At 41.0% G+C, this 22,637-nt stretch overlaps 1 protein-coding gene across 1 annotated transcript in view; it reads left to right on the forward strand.

Annotated features, from left to right (window-relative positions):
* Positions 1-22,637, forward strand: part of igsf9bb (immunoglobulin superfamily, member 9Bb) — an 85,278-nt gene that overhangs the window by 31,697 nt on the left and 30,944 nt on the right. Inside the window, exons 4-7 of the mRNA XM_028421732.1 lie at positions 7,465-7,616; positions 9,680-9,797; positions 15,589-15,730; positions 20,046-20,191. Coding sequence (XP_028277533.1) covers positions 7,465-7,616; positions 9,680-9,797; positions 15,589-15,730; positions 20,046-20,191 — 558 coding nt within the window. The remainder of the gene's footprint in view (positions 1-7,464; positions 7,617-9,679; positions 9,798-15,588; positions 15,731-20,045; positions 20,192-22,637) is intronic.

Below are 22,637 nucleotides of genomic sequence, written 5' to 3' on the forward strand. Positions count from 1 at the left end.
CACCTGAGCGTAAAACAAGTAACCCACCCAGCAATGTTCTAGCCTTCACTTGGCACTTCTAGCATTTCATCAAGTCATTTAATCAGACAGCGTATGATGACACTCGTTGCTGTGGTAACAGACACACCAGATACGGCCCTGCATCCTCCGCCCCTGCCTGTGGTCACGGTACATTAGCTCAGTTCCATCAGTGTTGCTCTTGTTCTGTTTGGCTTCACCTTGCCTCTCTCCCAGAAGTGTCTCTGAGCCCCAGGATTCCTCCTCTGCCTCTTTTCTCTTTCTGTCTATCACTCTGTCCTTTAGTGGCCCTGTCACTTTACCACATCTTAATCACTTTGTCCTCCTGCTGATTTTTGTTGGATAGTGGGATAAGTGGTTTGCAATGGAATACATCCTCTGCTAAATGCATTGCAGGATTTCTAGTGCTTCACTTTAGAAACACTAGAAATCCCTTTAAAAGAGGAAGCAGCAAAGGTGTAGCCAGTGTGGGTTGAGGTCAGTATGAGAACAAACATACCCTGTCACGTGGTATCTTATGTGGAAATGCTCCTTCCAGGCAGAGAAAGACTCATGCGTGAATTTGCATGGATCCATGGAGCGAATGAGAACCAGGTGGTTTCCTTTCATCATTCTGACTGGGTCACAGTGAAGCTAGTGACGTAAAAATAAATCATAAAAATAAATAAATAGAATAATATAGTTATTACAGATCCTGTCACCTCTTAGAAGAGTTATACCTATGCCTTGTTCCTTCAGCGCTGTTCCAATCCAGTCTCCTGGATATACTGATACTGGATTCAGCCCTTATTACTCAGTTTTTTACACCTTACTATTTCTAATATAATACATAATATAATATTTCTAATGTCTGTAGCTGAGAAATGAAATCAATGCAATACCAAACATTGCATTACCCTCCATGACCTTTTGAGTCTGTCTCCAAAAGTGAATTAATCCCCATAGACTTCCATGTTGAATGTTTATCTCCAGTTTAACAGCTGTACATGTAGTAAAGTTTTATATGCAGTATTGCACTTGTTAAAATTATATTAAGGTGAAAAGTTAGGCATAATTAGGTGTGTGAAAACTTCGAGTGATATATGACAGTTGCTTTGCTCTTAAGTCGTTGTCCATCCACCTCATCCCAACCTTGCCTTGTAGCCTATAATATAAACAGATGCATTTATGGACCATTTTTTATTAACACAACTATCAAACTAATAATAAAGTTCCACCACCTCAGTCAGAGTTTTTAAAAGATTTCTATAGAGAAGGGATCTGGAGGATTTTACCACCCTGCAGCTGCTCTCCTCACTGTCAGAGAATCCATGTGGTCCCTCAGCAGCAGCTGCACAGATCCACCTCACTGTGACTCACACTACTCAGTGACATGGTCCAGTGCCTCCAACGTTATGTTAAGGATCATCAAACATGTAGCCGGACAGAGTCAGTGTGCTTATTGATGTAGGCTGAGAATCTTTTGAAAGTTAAATATCTTATATGTTCCTTAATTTATATAGGCCCGTTTTGCTCAAAAAACATGTTATGTTTTTGCACATATGAGTGTGTCTGTTTCATAAGCACATCTCTGTTTGCACATAGCATAAAACATAGAGGACTTATTGATTGCTATTGATGTGCTGTAGGCAGCCATACCACCTTCTATGTGCAGCCATAAAGTGTCAGAATTATACATGACATTTAACCCTCTCTGAGGAGACTAAGTTTACATGGAGGTGACAGGTGTGACAGCAGCTGTCTTCATTGCCATGGTGATGTCCTGATTCACTGAAGAGGGAGGCGAGGCTGCTGAAGTTGATGATGCTTGCTAGGTGAAACAAAGGTGAAAAGGCTACCCAGTCCTTCAGTGTAGAGAGCAGTTGCAGGGTCAGGGGACACAGAGTCTGGGGAGTACCTGCCACTTTTGCCTGATGTCAATTACATGCAGCTCTACGAGCCGCAGGAGATTGTACGCGTGCTTGTTGGACAGGAAAAAGCAGCTCAGGCAGCGATGGTGCACGCCACACCATGCAGATATTCCAGCATGTATGCACTGAATTAGCAATCAAGGGGTCTCTTCTTTGTGTCTTAAGGTGCCAAATTGGGTTGTAAGACACAAGTGCAGATCCTCATTCCTGGATCGCAGCCATCGTCACTGTGGACTTGTGGCTTTTAGCATTCTCCTGGTGGAAGAACACTTAGGAGATTTTTCTCAGCGTAGCAAGTCCCTGAGGTGTGATCCTGTGTTTTCATTTGTCTCTGAGAGGATGTGGTAGACCCATGTTCTTTTCTTGTTGCCCAACTGCTGGGTATCTGTCCCTCTTTACATGTTGTGTCAAGTATCACAGGACAGGAGCTGACACCTTGATCATTTGGAGTTGTGTGGGTAACTGTATGGACGCCTTCCTTGAAAAAGGACAGTTGTGTTTACATTATGTTAGTGCTTGCCTGGTGACATTGACCAGCCATCTTCCAACTTTCTCTGCCATGTTTGTATTCAGCTTCCCTTTCCATCACATACTGCAAGAAGGAGCTGCCTAAGGAACTTAGATGGAGGTGACTCACGAAGGCTGGTATTTTTTTCAAAGTAGACTTAAAATAATGAATCACCTGAATCACAATAGTTATAGACTCTCAAAAATCTGCACATAAAATCAATATGTAAAGTTATCAACAAAGAAATGAAATGAGGAATTAAAGCTACACATTTATTGGTAAAACCTTAAACAAGATTTTTTTTTCATTATTGCTAAAATGTTAATTTTGTGTCTCAATTAGGTAAAACATAAAGCTAAATGATGATACTGTACAATAGATTACAATAGATTCACTTACTTTTTAAAGGATCTATATTTTTATATCATACAGTAGTTGAAGCCACCCAAACTTCCACATCCACCTAATTGAGTGACTGTCAATATGGTGGATGACACTGTGCTACAGTAACAAGCATTAAATATAATGTAAAACAGCAAGTACCACAGGACTATGATCATCCTCTAGCTGCAGCATGGGTACTCCAATTAAGTTTGTGCCCTCCAGAAAAAAATGGCCTAATTACCAGGGAATCAATATGTAGAGGGTTGCATGCTTAGCTAGGTGTTTCAGCTCCATATTTTCTGGTGGCTAACATGTTTACTAATTACACTGACAGAGTCATTAGCTTCTCTGATACATACTCTCTGCAGCAGCTTATAGTCTCTCACATCTTTCATCATGGTGATGGAAGTGCTGCACATTTCTGTGTCTTTTGGAAGTTTTTGATGGTATGGAGAGAAGAAAGATGAGTAGGTGGATGCACGCGTTAAACTTCTTTTGAGCTGGAGGGCAGAATCCCACTCTGTACCTTTGTGGGACATTACTATCTGTTTTCCTCTTTCCTCTAAGATGATTTAGATTCCTGCTGTTTCGCCCCCTGCTCCCTCACAGTGCAGGCATGAGGTGATGCCAAAGAAGCAAGGTTCATATCTCCCAGGGTTAGACCTCAGCAGCTTCCCCTAAAATAGCTTTAGCACATCCTTCTGCCTGTATTCTGCAGCACACTCTGCAGTGGCTACATGCTGCACAGCAGTTTTTTTCTCTTTCCTCATGGCTTCCCCATACCTCTCTCTTTCTTTACAGCATTCAGTCATTTCATTCTATTTCTCTTACATTTTGTTCTGCATGGGTCGTTGAGGAGAACAGGATAAAAATGTCACTGCTACCCCTCCCAGCTGTGGTCTAAAAATGGATTCAGGATCAGTAACCAGTAGTGTCCAATCCATGTCCAATGAATCATTTTACCTGCAGTTGTTATTATAAACATCTAAATGTTTTTCTGACATTTTGCAGAATTATAATTAGCCTCATTGTCACTATGATGCATGATGATTTAAATGGCATTTGGTGGCCTTATGGGATGCTGACTGTAGTGATACAGAGAAAATGGAAAACAGATGATACTGAAAGAGTCAATTGCTTCAACAAGGTTTATTTATATTTTTACATTTTATTTACTTTTCCAAATGTAAAATTGAAGTACAAAAAATACTGAATATTTGACGGTTTAACAAATACAATGTAACTCTTTGCCCTTTAGGTGCTGTAGAACATAGTTAGTGCTCACACTTTAGCGCCTGTCACATACAGTGTATGTCACTGTTTATGATGGGTCAGTGGTATTTTGACACCATGATGTTAATCACTGACATGCTGGATATATTAATCACTCATTACCTGCAGATTTTGCGTGACAGCATGCAGTTGAGAATGACTTATGATATGCCCAGAATATAAATATAACACAGGACAATATATTGCACCTCAATTTATCAAGGTGTATGTACATTTTTTAAATTATCTTTTAAATGTGTTCAACTGCTGTATAACATATGAAAGCTGCTATAAGATAATGTGTAAGTGTAAGTGCCCTTGAATGCATCACCAAGGAGTGTTATAAAAATAGCACCTGCTCACAGCTGCAGTTCACATGACAATAATGGCGTAATGTAAAGTTAAGCAAGGTCCCGATGTGATATTGTCACCATAACAATTCCTGTGTGGATATAATTAGCACATATGCATTGCTGTTCTTCTGTATATCTCAACTTTACGCCTTTAGTGTCTTAGCAGCTTTTTTTTTATAGATTAAACCACTTATCAGTCTCCAGATCTGCTGCCATGTCTGCTGCTGATCATTTGAATGTTACATTTGACAACTGCTTATAGCTCTGTGCGAAGGCTGTCCTGTTTCACAGGCTCCTTTGGTTGCAGCAGAGAAATACGTCCTCATTTCCCCCACTTGTGGAGCATACAATGGGTGGATCCTTCACAATCCAACATATCAAGTTTTCTTCTCCATTCATGTCCAAGGACTACACTTTTTTATGTAAGCATCTTACTGCAGCTGTCAGGGTTGCTAGGCAGCAGGTGACAGCTGGTGGCACAAATAGGAAATCCTCCATAGGCCAGACAGCCTCATTTAAGAAGACTCGGCGTGACTTTCATGAAGGCCATGCCTCTGTAGACTCCATCCTTCAAAGGAGGCAGCTCCTGGATTGAGAGGCAGCACTGTAGAATGCTGTCAGTCAAGTTGAGTGTCTAAATTAGGATTAGGTGAAATATGAGGCGTGGAATTAGCACTATGGTCTGGCTCATGGCTGCAGATGGAATGACATGTTTGTAATGGAGAGACTACAGGATTACATGTGTAAGCAGATCAGCTTCAGTCCTAAGGTGATTAGATTGAGAATATCAAAACAGGAATTATGACCAAACAAAATCTGTATTGAATCTGTGACAATGACAGCGATCCGTGCGTTTTTGCAGACAGGATGGAGCCGGCTGGGGTTGAATGAGGGCGGGGCATTTAGAAAATATCGTTTTGGTAAAGTTGTCTTGTATGATCATCCCTCCTCATAATCTAGACAGCCTCTGAACCAAAGAGGATTTTGAAAAATGGTTTTACAAAATCCAGCATGCCAGGCACATTGATGTGCAATTCTAAAACACACACACACACACACGCACACACACACACACACACACACACTTGAAAATATAAAACTCCTAACAGACAAGGTGAAAAACTGTCTTATATATTTCATATGTATGAATGAAAATGTATTTTCTGTACTGGCACTGGCAAACTGTGAACTGAGACGTGCAGCTAACCAGATAGTAAAGGCAAAAACAAGTCAGTGTTTACACACATGCATTATTGAGAGGTCTCTTGACAACTTGTTTGATTGGCCAGTCTCCTGCTATTAGGCACACTCAGCTGAACTCTCTAAGTGGGGATGAGATGTTTTCACAGGTTGTATTTAGACAGTTTCCTAAAATAAAATGTAGATGGAAGCAGATTTTTGCCTTGAACAGCTTCAGATTTGTTTTATTGTTCACATTTTTTTTTTATTAACAAGACTTTTGCTAGTTTATTAGCATACAATTATACAGACTATGTCAGGAATCAACCCATCTGCCACACTTTGGGGATAATGTGGTCAAAGGTTACCATGACCTCACAACTCAACAACTCATTTGCTAATTATGACAAAATTAATTTAGTTATAAGACTGAAGAGACATGAATATAAACAGAAACATTTAAGTAGTGTTATTTTTAAATGTTATTCTATTTAATGTGTGCACCCCATGCATTCATTCATGCACTCTGACATCACCTCTCCTCTGCAATGGTTTCATGGTGGTTGCACCAAGGTGAGAAGATAACACAACCAGGTGTTTATCTCAGTGAAGCTGTGATTGTTATTCATGTCACACTAGTTGCAGGTTTTCTTTAAACTTGGTTACAGTTTGCTGTTTATTTTGATGGAAACCCCATCGTAGTAACTCACATGTTAAATATTTTATTAGTACAGATTCAATCATTTCTGATGTATTACTGTTAGGGGCAATATATCATTTTGCCAAAAAGTAAACATTACCAAATTACAGATCAAATATGGCTCAATCTTAAAAAAAAAAAAATATGCCCATGTTGATTTAAATACGGTGTCATAAATTAGTGCTAGAGATTAAAGGATTGAGGAATCGTCCAATATGTGTGAGACACATTGTGGCTGCTGCAGGTGAAGGAAGGCAGAAGAGTGTTCAACATTACAAGAAAAAGGAGAAGCAGGATGAGGATTTGTTTGGAATAATAAACTACATGAATTTATATGTCTGCAATATTAACAGAAGGCAAAAAGTGGTGATGTGTTGCTCACTTTAGTACACCCTCCTGTACAACCCAAATTCCAAAAATGTTGGGACCATCAAATGGTGAAATGTCTCAGTTTCAACATCTGATATGTTCTACGGGGAATAAAATATATATATATATATATAAGATTTGCATATCATTGCATTATATTTTTGCAGTTGGGGTTATAAGAGAGGCTCCTATTTAAGTGCAGGTGCTACACCTGTGAATGGTGTGTTTTATAAATCAGTATTGAACAGCTAATCAGATGTACTGCAGTTTCCTAACCATAACACACTACTGTGTGTTGCAATTTCAATAAACAATTCCTTTGCACATCTTGTCGCTGTGGTTAATACAGCTGCGTTTAGCTACTTGTGCAGTTTTGTATTTATGTGTGGACTCGTGCCCAGTGCTTAGAAAGCACTGAGTCATGTTGGCTCTCTTACTGTGCAGTGCAGAAACAACAGCCACTCAATGTTTAACAATGAGCAAGAGCCAAATATATTTCACTCTTACCTACACTTAACCAGCTGAGGAGGTGTATAATTAGTAATGTTTGTCTAATTCTAACAATGCAACTGTGACAGACCTGACCACCGCATTTCTATAAAATACACACACTTTGAAATTAAACTACTTAAATACTAATTTTTCTTGTCAATATATATTATCGTGTATATGAAATAAATGTAGCAGAGAAGCACAACCAAGCAGAACAAGCAGCTCTCTGTATCATTAACATGTCTTTATGTTTTTCTCTGCTCTCCTTTAACCCTTCAGCCCCCCCAACATTTACAGATACACCACCTCAGTATGTCGAGGCCAAGGAGGGGGGGAGCATCACTTTGACATGCACGGCCTTCGGCAACCCCAAGCCCTCAGTCAGCTGGCTGCGGGAAGGCAGCCTCATGGTCAGCAGTGCCAAGTATAAGGTACTCAACTTTACTTATTTACTACATCGTCATTCACTTTAAACCTGTTCAATCTAGTTTTTTTAGCTCCACCATCTGAGAACAACATCTTTAGGAGCGTAACTGCTCCACTCAATTGAGATTCCAAGTGTTCTCTGAATGGAAACACATTATGCTGATCTAAAATGGGAGATTCAATGAAACTATAAAAATGTGAGTCAGAAAACCAACACAGCAAGCTGCTCAAATTCTCTGTAGAGCTCGGGGCCTGCAGAGTCCAGCAGAGTGATAATAATAACCTGGTGCAGTTGAATTGTGTGTTGGACTGTAACAGCTGTATCTGTATGTATGAAAAAAGAAGCATTTTGTGTAAGTGTGAATGCTGTTCAGTATGTACCACTGAGTCTTATATGTAGGAATGAGAATGACTCCCCCACATTAGATCAATTATTTAAATGAGTGAGCTTTGTACATAGCAGCATCTAAAATTGCCCCTCTGTCAGGCAGCAGCTTGTCACTGTGTGAGACTGACCTGTAGATCTGCTGCAGAATAACCATGTGTAAGTATATGAACACTCAGATCTCATTCATGTCAATAAATATAACGACAAATTTAAGTTGGTTAGCAGGAGAAAAAATATACATTTCTAAATCAGTTTAGCTTTAGCTTTAGAGAAGACAGCAGCTGATCTCTTGGAGTGATGTTAGTGTCCTAAAAAATAAAAGGATTTTCACCTTTGTATATAAAAGGTGGACATATAAACCCACATGGTTTGCAAACTCAAATTTTAAAGACTTTGGTTGTTTACTTCTGGTCGTCATGTTGACGTTTTGAAACCAGAAGTGACCATATTTGTAAAAAGAGGGCGGGGCTAGGTAAGACGGAAGATGGGAGTCTGATTCCATTTGTTTAGTAGGCAATTACAACCTGAAGTGGTGCTGACAATGGATTTCTGGTCCCCTGTGCCTTAATATACATAGAATCCAGTAAAATGTATTATGAACATCATAGGAATATAATTTATCACATTATGTGCTATGTTTGTAATGACTTGAAGATAAATGGTCTTAAGGGCACAATCCACAGGTGCACAGGGGGTCATTCAGCAGTTTACAGAGTGGCTCAAGTGAAAGGGGTGCAAAGACCAGGGCTGTCCAAAATCAGCGTGTTCACCATCGTGTATTAATATCTGAATGTGTAATAAGAATCTTTAAACCTTGTGTATTCCACACTACATAATGAAAATCAGCGTACAACAAAGGTCACAGCATTAGTATTATGTCATGCATTACGTTTAGTATTTATTTAGCAACGTGAAATGTTTTACCTGTGTCAGCAATGACGTGATTAATGCCTAAAGTGTTTTTTTCACATCATAGTCCTCTACAAACAACTTAACCAGTTAGCAGATTTCAGACACTGTGCTGCTACAAAAAAGAGAAGTGTGATTGGACACAGGTGGAACTGATGAGGTTGGGTCTGGTGATCACACAGATGAGAAACGCATGAGGACACCAAGTGTAAATATTTGAGGGTCATAATTGTCAGTAATTAATGTCTGCTGTCTGACTTTGGAAGAATTCACTTTGTAATACAAAAAAATAATTATTCTGTGTAGACAGACTAATAACTCACTGTTACACTGCATTGGATGATGAGTCAGCAGATGCAGTAATAGTAGGTGCCTTCTCTTAGTTAGCATGGAGCAGCATTCACAGTTTTGGTGTGTATGTGATAGAAGAAGTCAGTGTGTACACTCTTCTACTCTTCTGCCATGTGTTTGTAGCACATAACTGGACAGCAGCCATTACTCATCTTATCAGTCACACCTGCCATCACATGTGAACATGTCTGCGGTGAAAAAAGGCTAAGTGAAAACCTCTTGTGAAAATTTGTACACAACACTTCAATATGCAGAAGATAAACAGAAGGTATAGACAGAATTGGTAGACAGGTCTGTGGTGTGAAGGTTCTTTTTTTATTATAACAGAATTGTTATTTGCAAAAATTCATCAGTATTTTAAAGGTACTGTGCAAAAACCTACAGATGAAATTTACAGAGTGCAATTGTGTGTGTGTTCAGGTGTCGGACGGGAGTTTGACGGTGCTATCCATCACCCGTGAGGACCGTGGGGCTTACACGTGTCGAGCCTTCAGCCCCCAGGGAGAGGCCATTCACACCACAAGGCTGCTAGTACAAGGTGGGTGGAGGCATGCAGCATATAATCCACTGTAACATGCTGTTTTTGTGGTGGACTAATCTTGAATGGCACAAAATATCTAAACAAAGCATTTATGGAGGCACTTGAAGGCAGAGGAAGCAACACATTTATTATTATTTTTTAAAGACACTGCTTTTGTTCTTTCCTTGATTGAGCCAGCTTTGACTGGTCACTCAGCAACCCCATTTTTGCTGATATAGATAGAAGTAAACAGTGAGACAGTGAAATTAAACATTGGCTATATACACGGAATAAAAATATTTAAACCCCTGCTGATTTTGTAAGTTTGCTCCATAACTAAGAAATGATTAGTCTATAATGTCAGACAGTTTAAACAGTGAGAGACAGAACAATAACAAAAACATCCAGAGAAATGTATTTAAAAAAGGTTATAAATATATTCTCATTGTCATGAATGAAATAAGTATTTGATCAGCTATCAATCAGCCAGATTTCTGCTCCCAGGTGTATTTTATACAGGTAAGGAGCTGACACTGGGAGCCCTCTAAGCTCCTTACCAGTATAAAAGACACCTGTCCACAGAAGCAATCAATCAAACAAGATTCCAAACTATTACCAAGACCAAAGTGCTTTCCAAGGATGTCAGGGACAAGACTGTGGACCTACACAAGGCTGGAATGGACTACAAGACCATCACCAAGCAGCTGGCTGAGAAGGTGACAACAGTTGGCGCTGTTATTCACAAATGAAAGAAACATAAAATAACTGGAGCTCCATGCAAGATCTCACCTCATGGAGTATTAATGACAATAAGAATGGTGAGGAATCAGCCCAGAACTGCTCAGCAGGAACTTGTCAATGATCTCAAGGCAGCTGGGACCACAGTCACCAAGAAAACAGTTGGTGTTTTGGAGTGGCCTAGTCAGTCTCCAGACCTTATCCCATAGAAAATCTGTGGAGCGAGCTAAAGGTTCAAGTTGCCAAACATCAGCCGTGAAACATTAATGACTTGGAGAGGATCTGCAAAAAAGGAAAAAATCCCCACTGAGATGTGTTTTGCCACCAACTACTAAAGCACGTTTTGTGAAGGGATCAAAAATGTATTTCATTCATAAAAATGAGAATAAATTGATCATTCTTTTGGGCAAACTTACAATATCTGTAGAGGTTCAAATCATTTTTCCCCTAACTGTATGCAAATATATTCCAGTCCAGTGAGCCCCTTGGCAAACCAAACTACCACAAGATTCAAACTGTCCCACTTTAGGCACCAGTTTTATGGAAGGATGAATGACTGGTTGCATCACTGCAGTACAACAAGTCCTCTTTAGAAGGATCCCTTAAATGCAGCCGAAAAATGCTTCCATCTTTTTCCTTGATCATTTGCGGCCCATCATATCCCATGATTCAATGTGCACCACCACAATAAACAGGATGTCTTCCCCAGTCCGTCCCATGTGACAACCACTGGAGCAACCTTCAAGGGCCATGCCTGCGGTCCATGAAGCACAAACCTGCCGTGCTTGGATTTTGTTTGTCAAGAAAATACGTCAAGATGTTCAAATTAAAATTCAACAGCAGAGTTTTACACTTCAGACATTTGAGGATGAGAAATTGAAACATTCAAACTGTGGCCGTCAAGGCTGCTAGGTGACAGGAATGGTGCTGTGTGATGGCCTATGGCAATCCCCTAAACAATGGTCTGTCTCTTTAAATAAGTTCAACTTTCTACAAAGCCAACAACTAACAAATTGGTGTGTTGCCCAGCACAGGCATGCTAGCTTGAATGCAAGAATGTGCTTGATTTAGTACGTCTTTTATCTAATAGTTTGCCTCCAACATTGTCCACACAGGCTTCAACTTTTGGGGACTAAGAATGTCTGCACAGACTTTATACCACAGATGAGTTATGGCCACTGGAGACAGACCCTGCTGAGCCACGGTGACCTGTCACTTAGCTGATCCCTCCATTGTGCTATCACTGTGATTCTAACAGGTTTATTAGAATTTAAATACACATGATGAGGACATCTGCACTTTATATTAGGAACACCTAAATGTAGATGAATCTACACAACAGTACTTATATGTTTGAACAAAATATTAGTTAGTAGTCCAAAGGAAAATCAGAATCAGTGACTGTGCAAGCTTTTGCCCACAGCTCTAAATGAAATGTCAGCTTGTGTGACTAAAGCAATCTGTCTGTATCAGTCCATGCTGCGCCCCAAAATCAAGACACATTTAGCAAATGAATCATCTGTTGTCTACTACGTGGTGCATCATGCACACTCTTTCCAGAAATTGAAAGTGTAAACAGTACCAACGTGTGTCCTTCCAGCAACTTCAGATTGGACACGCCTCACTGAGAGAGGAGAAATGATCAAGCAGCCTCATTCCAGGTCACATCATTTTAAGATTGCTGTCCCAGTTGAACACAGCTGAGTGGCAGTGACAGTGAAGCATTCTCACCAGATTCATTCTTGTCATTGTTTTTGAAAATCAGAAAACATGGCAAATGTTTTCAGGACAGATGAGGAAAATATGTTAAATAGCAAAGGTAAGCTAAAGGACATAAATACAGCTGTAGTTCATAACAGTATTAGCCTTTTATGCTCCCAGGAGGATGAGTCCAACTGACTTTGGTGGCCTGTTTTTGCTGCTTCAAAATCTCTATGCTGTATGCACGGAAAAGCTGTTAGGAGCAGACATGACTTTGCAAAAAGAAAATTAGCAGCTTATTCACATCAGCTTATTAGCTCGCTGTGAATGATTTTCCTCCAGCTTTATTTCCTGTTTTAATCAAATCACTGATCGATTAAATATGTTTCTGCGGTCTATACGCTGGGTGTCAGTGGCTTTGATTCATCACAGAGCAGACAGTGAGCACGTTCACGGAGATCATACATTTCCTTTTGCACAAAGCCACGGCTGAGCCACAGTGCTTGTTTGACCCGTCCTGTATAATTTACGGGACAGACGGATTAATAGAGGCCCTCCTGGAAAGCCACTGAGCAGCAGATCAGCTAAGAGTCTACTGTGCCAACAAATCTCCAGCACTCAGCTGGTTCCAAATAGGGCGGTTTGGCTCTCACACATACACATGCACACACACTCAGACATCAACAACACAGTCATCAAGGCCTAGTCCTGGTTGTCCTGCTAAGGGGCTGGCAGATGGAAATGCTCTGCCTGTTAAAGGATCAGGCCGTGGGCTGCGGATCAGTACTAACATATGGGACTAGCAGTTTATAGTTGCAACACTGGCTCAACTCGGTTGTGTGTGTGTGTGCATGCACATTTTGATCGGATTCGCTTAAGGCTGTGTGAACTAAAATTATGAGCAGATTGTAAATTCAAGAATAAGCGTGCATGTGTGTAGGTGTTGTTGACATTCATCCTCCAAAGATAGTGGTTAAAAGGTCATTAAGAACCAGCCCTATGCAGCAGTGTTGTATTTTTCCAATTTTATTACTATTTGATAGTCATGGTAATGTTTAGAGATTGGTTTTGATGGGCATTATAACAGCACATCTGGGCATGTTGTAGTTTTAATCTGTTAGTCGAGATACATCGCTACATTTCACAGTTTCCATGACATCCCAGATGGTTCTGTGCAACAAAAATAACCACCTGTCTTTTATTGTGAAAGTGCCAATTGTCCAGAATCATATAATAATTCTTAAAGAAAACATATTTTATTTTATTTTAGACTGTATATTCTCAGTTTATGTATATAAAGAAGAATGGCCCCCTCCCGCCTGACAAACGTGAACCTGCAACCTATAAAATTTTACATATGATATAGTCTTTCTGAGAATAATCCTAAAATCTGGGTGAATGCTCAATAATTAAAAAAAAACATTAAAAGAAATAGTTTACTTATTTATTCATTTTTGTTATTATTCCATGATTAGTAACTGCTATTAGGAAAATGTCAAGTTATGTCTTTCAAGTGTGTCGGTTAAATATGTACATGTACGTAAACATGAAATAAATGTTCAACTTGTCATCATATTGGTGTGGCAATATTCAAACTTTCCCAAAAGTAGTTGCTGCTGCAGTCTTCTGACAGGTCACTTCTGAAGGGATTTTCCCCCCATTGCACCCAGCAGTGCAACATCAAATACTCTATATTTATTCGTCACTGTCACATCCACGAGGCCCAGCACACGTCTGAGCAGTTTTTACTGCAGTAAATGGTGTGACTGACTATCCTGCTTCTACAAATTTCAATGTAATTTTTCCAAATCTGCACTGTCAAGTTCTTCTTCTTACTCTTAGGTGACACTGTCACATGGAAGACCCCCATCCTCCACCCCTTTACTCCACCTTTGCTCACTTTTTTATTCCATTTACCTACTTAAAAGGAAGCTGGTGTAGTGCCGCCCTGGTGCACTCTTTCAAAGCACATGCTGGTGTTGTGCCTTGTGGCAGTTGTTTTCTATGGAGTGTTCCTCCATAATGGCTCACACAGCAGTCATTTTTTTCTCTGTTCCACCGTTGATGCTAGCTCAGAGGCGCAACAGAGTGCTTCACTTTTCCGCTTTGGTGCGTTTCTCACAGCACAGTGAGGTGCATTTAAGGCCCAACAGCACTGTAACCAACAGGCTGTGTGAATGAGGCAGGTGGAGCTTAGTCGCAGCTCACACTGTGAATCAGCACCTGCCTGTCATGCATATAATTATGTGAAGTCTGAATATAATTAAATTGAGCTTGTTATTAAAAAAAAAGGGATCAGCTCTCCAGTTGTCACAAAAAGGGAGACCAAAAACATTACTGTACCCGGCTGCAAACATGTTTACTTGTGCTGTAAAGTTAGACATTTAAACATGAAAGTCTATGGGAATTTACCCAGTTTTGGAGGCCACGTGGGGGAAGGGCAATTATTGACACTTTGGCTTCATTTGTTGGAAGTTGCCTCAAGAGTGGGCCTCATCTGTTTAGTAACCATAGACAATGGTGGTGACATTTTTTGTCTTGTGTTGTGGAAGAGTTTAAACCTAAACTGAGATCTCTTAATAAACCTAACCAAAGAGACTGACTGAAAACCAGAGTTTACACAGTGGTAGTCCAGCAGCACAGGTCACCAGCATCAGTATGCAGCCTGTGTTGGTGTTTGTTACCACAAAGATGTTGCAGCTGTATGCACCTCTCTGTACTTTGCAGTCAAATCTTACTGACTTTCAAACTGAAGCCTTTTTAGGCTGCTTTGTAGAAATTAATATTATGCTATAAACATTCAAATCCACATGTTTTTCCACATCCAGTCCACCAGTATTGCTGAGTTTTACTTACGTACAGTAGGAACTGTTTTGGCTGTCACACAGTGATGCTTAAATCCTGTTTGCACTAAGTGCTGAAAGCAAAGGAAGGTAGCATTTAGACCAGCGTCTGGTTCAAGATATGGTCAGAGGGATTGAATGATTACAAATCATGGTATAAATATACCCATGTGTGCCAGGAGGATGATCCATCTGGCAGAGTATCACTGAATAAATTCTCATAATCCTTTCCTGAGTGCAAAATAAGTATGTGCTGTTGCTCTGAGGTCTGGAATGAGAGAAAGAGTGGCCGTACTAGTGTAAGTCTATGTGTGTATAAACAGTATGTTGCCATAAATCCTGCACGTGACCTTCGCTCCCTGCATTAACTCTACTGCAATCAATATTTAGTGTGTGTGTGTTCTGTATATGCATCAGAAAATGAGGACAGATTGAGTAGAATGTTCTTATTCCATCTTAGACTTTTTTTTCTTTTTCAGTATTTTGGATCATATTTATCATCAATGTTTCTGTGTGTTCTCCACCAGGCCCTCCCTTTATTATATCGCCTCCAGAGAACATCACAGTGAACATCTCGCAGGATGCCTTCTTCACCTGCCAGGCGGAAGCGTACCCCCGCAACCTGACCTACAGCTGGTTCTGGGAGGAGGACAACGTCTTCTTCAAGAAGTAAAGTTATGATCGGGTTCATTATTGTCTGCCATATCACCTCACCAGTCTGTTCTGGGCTTTGTCAAAATCAATCTGAATACTCAATATGCACTGAAGCTGCGACAATTATTCAATAAATAGAAGTTTGGAACTGTTAGGACATTTTCCACTGGTTTGTCCACATCAGAATCCATTGATTGACTCATTATAGACATTATAGACATATAGACACTATCTAGTAGACAGCAGCGTTAAGATTTTCCCATCTTTACAATTAAAAACAAACCTTCAGTACCATACAGCTGCACATGGTGTCCCATTTTCTTTTTTGGACATATAGTGTCACTACAGGCTGTTGTCACATAGAGGAAAATGATGAGGATGTGTATCATAACTATATAAGTGCCTGGGCGCTAAATGAATGCAGACAAGTATATATAAGTGACATCAAACAGCTGTGTGGAGGACACATATCAGTTTGCATGCCTCTGAGTGTGATGATCTGTGTTGTGTATTTGATCTGCTCAGAGGGAGGGAGACACTGACTCATCTACACTATGTCCGCCTTTGGGAAAAAAAGCATTTGTCTCAGTGTGTAAAATATGTTTTATTACACAGGGAATAAATCAAATGGTGAGCTGCTTGTTGAGTCTTCCCTGAATGCTGAGCAGCAGTGGTTATGGTCTCTTTGGGAATCTCAAGTGCCGTTTAGGTGAATGTCTGGGCTGTGTCAGAAGGACTGATACTTTAGTACCAAGTGTTTGCCACAATGTCCCTAAGGTGATGCTACTTGTTGTGTTTATTTAGGAAAATGGCTGGTTCCAAAATATGCTGAGACAGTCAGAATACTGATTGACATTGACCGTGAGACAATTTAAATACGCAGATCTCATGTTGTTATGGCAGCAGGAGAACATTTTAACGGCTTCAGTATGTTTTTCTGTCTCTTGTGTTCATATGTATTAAATATCATAGTGGTAAGTGCTCCATCTGTGCCAACTGAATGGAGTCTTATACAGCAGTTGTTGCATTGTTGATTTAGGGAACCACTCATCAACAGCTTCTGATTCAAGCCATTAAGCCACGTCCGTCTCCCTGCATCACCACGAGCCGTGACATTTCCACTGATGATGCTTGGAAGCTGCTAGGACTGAGACAATGCACTTGTCCATTCTGGTTACCCATAAAATGCCATGCAGCCGCTAGAGCTTGAAGTTAAGTTAGGTTTATGATGCACATTCACAATGCATCACATTACATCAGCGTGTGCTTCGTTGCACTGTTTTTGAGAGAAGATAGGTGCAGGCCAAAGGCAGAGCTTCTGTCCTTCGTTCTAGGATCACCATTTGATGCCAATCAAACTGTTATCTAATAACAATGGTAGTAATGAATCAACACCTGGAATGCCTTTAACAGTACAATAACAACAGGACACACACTTTATTATGTGTACTTTCATGTGGTCCATTAATGTTGCTCGTGCACATGTTTCTATTTGGAGACCAGGAGCTAGAATAATGAGACTTGCTCTGATATTTGGGACTGCTGACCAGCCACTTGCAGTAGCCAAGGCAACAGATATTTTGCATTTCTTCACCTTACTCTCTGATGCCCAGTCCACAGGGCATGATACTAGATCAGAGAGTAGAGACATGTATACTGTATGAAAACATATTAAAGCCATTTTCTAAAGTAAAATAAAGGGCCTTGAAATTAAAAAAAAAAAAGTAAACAAAGACCATCTGGGAACTGGTCATGATTATATCTTCATTAAACTGCACATAAAGACCAGTGAAATCCCCCATACTGTTGGGAGGCAGTGTGTGATGCAGGGCTTCCATCTACATCCTGACTTAAGGATGCAAAGCCTGTGGCTGCGGGTCAAACGTCACAGTGATTGCCCGGCTTATCTTGTGTCTCTGTGAGCATTTGGAATTACAATTTGAAAACCCTGATGATTGCTTGAGACGTACTCCTCACTCCTCTCACCATACGTCATGGTAATGCGCTGATTCACAAGTGCAAGATGGTAGTTGTTTGTATTTGCCACCTCCACTCACAGATACTGTGAGCATTAAGAATGTAATACTGTGCGTCTGGTGGCTCAGACCTTCACAGGATGTTGAACATATTTAGTGTACGTTTAGATTCACATGTGATGGCAATCGTTCTGTCTATCCATTGCTCTGCTTTCGGGCTATTTTGATGACTTGTTTCTGTTGCTGATGCACTGTATGATTGCTCTCAGTAGCCTACTCCTGGGATTTGGTAATGGTGCACTTCCATTAGATGCTGCAGGATGACAGTAATTGTGACCTCAGATTGTTAGTCTGATATTCCACAATTTCAAAACTGTTGAGATACTCATTCTGCAACATGTGTTGTCTGTCTGAAGATCTGATCCTGTATGGTGCACACACTTTACTCATGTGTTCTAGTGCACTGTACAAATAGAGATGAAAGTAGCTATCATAGTTTGTGTATCAAGTGTCGCATAGCATGGTGTGCTGCTACCCCATCGCTATTCAGTCAATAGCAGGAATGATCTATGTTATTAATATCTAATTAGTACATCCTTAGTAAAAACAGCTGTCTAATATCTGCTGGAGCATCCTGAAATTACACATGATGTTTTGTTTTTATGTCAGCACTCAAGTTATCTCTGTTTATGTGTAGGCATGGGGGTGTTTAGACCAAAGTAAAAGTGGTCTATGGAAACGTTTTGGAGCTTAACTCGTTTAAACTTTTTGACTTCTTTTAGCACACTAGCATTGGGTTTGTAGACTCTAATGGGAGAAGTAAATGTTAAGTAAAAATTCCCATTGTACTTCAGTAGGTCGCATAGGTGGTCTTGGGTGAGATTCATTTTGTCTTGTAAGACCTTCTTACCATCCCTGTAGTTTTTGTGGTGAGGATGCAAGTGTGCAGAGAAATGACATCACACTAACCTATGGTGTCATAAGAATCCATCTGAATCTGAATTCTCACCATCTCAGCAGGTCCTGTGAGTTTTGGATAAGGTATGGTGTATTTCTAGCCCTGACTGAGTTGGTGCTGCTCACGATGGGTCTGAGCAGGACTCATTCATTGTGCATCTTGGAGGCATTGAGTGGCTTCTCCAGGATATAAGCAGAAATATAGCTTGTGGCCAAAGATTTTCTGGTTTTTGTAAGTGATATCATTTTGTAGTTGTGATATAGTCTCTTTTCATCGCCTCCTATGTAGCTCCATCTGTGCTCCAGCTCCAGCAGTGTCTGAAAAGATCAGCCTCCTTGTAGTGGTTAGTTCAGTGTGTTTAATACCACTGTACATCTACCTTTGTGGGCTGATATGGTGCTGATGTTGCGGTGCCTCTGTAGTGGATGCAGTGCCTTCTTTCCCTCAGTGGTAAGGTCCAATATTCTTCTAGATCTAGACATGTATGGCGATATATTACTGCCTCCATTTTGACCACACTTATGAAAAAAAACATATCTTTAACTTAAAGTGTTCCGTTTTCATATTAAATCCCAATTTACAGCTCACCTGCTTTTGCTGTCATATCACTGTGGTGGTGTTAAGTTTGCCTGAAATAGCATGGATACATAAAACTGCATAAATTATAAGTGGAAGTACCTTATTAAATGCATGGAGATCATTTTCACCACTGAATATCCACATCTTCACTTACAGTGTAATTCTATATACATTGATATTTAAATGTGCTGTAGGCTTTTCACCCAAAGATGTCACATGTTTTGAACAAAAAGCTGGATTTTTGTCGGATAAATGAGGGATCTGCAGGCACTGTGTGTGACGAAGAGTCAGGCATAAATCCAGATCTCTGTGATCCCCTTCCTCTCTTCCAAACCCAATCCTTTACAGACTTTTTACAAGTCTGAAATCTTTGGTATTGGTATCAATAAATCCATCAACCTCGCACCAGTGTACTCTCGCTCTCTCTGGTAATAAGCAGGGGAATATGCTCCAGCTACCTTTGAAGCCTGTAGTCCCTCTACAACTGTGAATTATGACTTAAGGTGTCATTTATATCACAGTCAAACCTACGCACAAATTATCAAAAAAAAAGAAAAAGAAAAGGGCCAGAAAATGTAACTCTGCTTCATACATGAGTGATGGTGTATGTATCGCTCAGCAGATGACACAGAGTTTCAGAGCTTCAGTTACAGATTTTGCAGCGTGTTGTACAGAATCTTATTTTGTAACGTGACTTGAATGTGAAACGCCCGCTCTCCCTCTGCTCTGAATTCTTCCAGATGACCTGAAGTCAAATAAAACAACAGCATGCTGACTGATCTCTCTCTGAACGTTTCTCCTCTTTTCATCTCCACAGTGACCTGAAGCGCAGAGTCAGTATTCTGATCGACGGCTCCCTCATCATTGCCCAAGTCAAGCCGGAGGATGCTGGGAAATACACCTGTGCCCCCAGCAACAGCCTGGGCCGACCACCGACTGCCTCTGCCTACCTAACAGTGCAATGTGAGTCTGTCTTTAGACGTTGTGTTACATGTGCTTTCCTGCTCCAATATACAGTGCCTCGAAAAAGTATTCATACCTCTTGAACTTTTTCACATTTTGTCATCTTACAACCACAAAAACACAAAAAGTGTCCAAGTGACAAGGCATGTTTTTATGGACAAATATATCATACAGGCCCGGTTGATGGAGCTGTGTTTTGTCACAAACTGCTGGTCTTTGGTGGCTTTGTTAGCATTATTAGCATTGCTAATAAGCAAGTAAGGAAGGTTTTCCTCATGCCTTCTGCCTGCAGACACCTTGTCGGATCCCTTCTCATATTTTGTTTTGTTTTGTTTTGTTTTTGATAGGGTGTGGGTGCTGGTGGGGCATTGTGCGGAGATACTGAATCACTGGATGTGGTGGTGGTGGGGGGTTGGATTGCAATATATACATTGTATATATTGTATATATACAGAAGATGTCAGAGGTATTGTTTAGGGTAGGGACAGACATTTCACCATGGAAACCAAGAACCCTAGAGATCATAAACTGTGTTGTGTTTAAATCCAGCAATAAATCAGTGATGGCCCACCCCAGTTTGTCTAAATTTGTCTTTAGACTTGTGTACATGAGCCTCTTGGCCAGATTAGCTCGATGAAATCTGGTGAATACCTGACTTGTTTCTGGAGAAAGATATGAGCTGTTTCTTAATTGAGGTGCTGTCCCCTCCGAAGGACATGGTCAATGGAGGTCTGTGCTTCATAGACGAAGGTCACACCAATAACGCATGAGGGCTTTGTAGACCCTTGGAAGGATAGGGATTTCCTGAATTGAGACACAACCATTGCTGCAATCAAGCTTGTCAGTGGGTTAATTCTTATTGTGTATGTTATTAAGACGGGACCCCAGTGTCTGTCCATCAGGTCTCACATCAAACTGTGTATCCAGACATGGTCTTGTTTGGCTGAAAGAGCCCACATGGTGCATCCTCTGCACCGTGGAATTGATTTTGAACAGCCCACCAGTCTGCAGGCCAGCCTTCTTCCACCGCTCAGTCAAACATCCAGCCTTCTTCAAAACTAGTTTTTTTTTTGCTTCCCTCCCTCTTTCTCCTGCCTTTCCATCCCCTCACCCTCTCCTCATGGCTCATTTGTACTCATTTATGTATATATATTCATGTGCACACCAACACATCTTCATCTATCTCCCCCTCTCTCTTTCTCCATCATGGGTTACCGCCTCTTCATTTCTTTCCTCCTCACACTCTCAGTCCATCCGTCAGTCGCAGCTCGAGCTCTTTGTGATATTTGTCACTTTAGGGAAGCATCTGGTTAGTATCTGGAGCAGAGGCAAGACCGGCTCTTTGAGATGTAAGCCTCGACAACTGGTAACCGGCCACCGGCAGTAGTCAAGGCAACAGACATTTTAAATTCCCTTGCTCTCCTCTGGTGGCTGTGTGTTACAATCTGATGTGTGCACGCGTGCGCGTGTGAACAGAGGTAGGCAACACCAGTCGTGCAAGGGAGGGAGCCGTGAGAGAAGGGGGATTACATCATTGCTGTAAGACTTTTCTCTGTCAGACTGCAGAGGGCTCTCTCTGTCCTCCTCTTATTCTCATCTTTTTCCTTTTGTTCCCTCTCTATCAATCCTCAACATTCGCTCCCCTCCGATTGTTTCAAGTCCCTTTACTCTCCTCCGTCTGTTTAAATCTCTCTCCCACACTCTCCCTCAAGTGCTTGCCAGTGAATAACTTCCCTAAAGCATCTTGCAGTGGGAACCAGCGTGTCGTGAGCGATAGGGCTGTCTGAGGGCTATATTTAGAATCTTGGCTGATATTCTCGTCTGTGGTGCTGGTGGCGGCTCTCCTCAGGGCTCTTTGTGGCAGAGCGCTGGTGGGCCTGCGGTTTGTACTTTAGAGGACAGCGGTCATACTACAAAGTTGTTCTGGCAGCAGCACGGTCCATTCGACCTCACCATGACGCTCTCCTTCTCCTTTCTGTGCCCGCCTGCTTCTCCTCTCTACCTTACGTCACCTATTCACATCTCTCTCTCTCTCTCTCGCTCTCTCTCACCTGTCCTCTTTCCCACGCTCACTTCCCTCCATCTCACTGCTTTTAGTGCTCATCCCTCCTCCTCCTTCTCCTCCTCCTCCTCTCACTCACACTATCTCCTCTCCTTATCACCCAGTGTGCTCCTCCCTGACCTCATTTAGGCACCACACTGTCCTCATCCCTCTACAGAATTTCAGATTTAAGGAATAGTAGTTTTGCTTCTGTTCCTTTCTCTCAGTCCCATTTTCATTTCTGGACGGACCTGCCTGCGTTTGCCCAAAGGGTGTAGCTTGACCATGTCCAATCCCAATTATTTAAGACTTAAATACAGAGAGAAAATGTGAAAGGACAGCTGCTAATGTGGAAAAGATGTAGTAATAAAACTCACACAACCACAGCTGATCTTGAGGCAAGGC

The sequence above is a fragment of the Parambassis ranga genome, chromosome 14 (genome assembly GCF_900634625.1).
Source record: "Parambassis ranga chromosome 14, fParRan2.1, whole genome shotgun sequence".
Lineage (NCBI taxonomy): Eukaryota > Metazoa > Chordata > Actinopteri > Ambassidae > Parambassis > Parambassis ranga.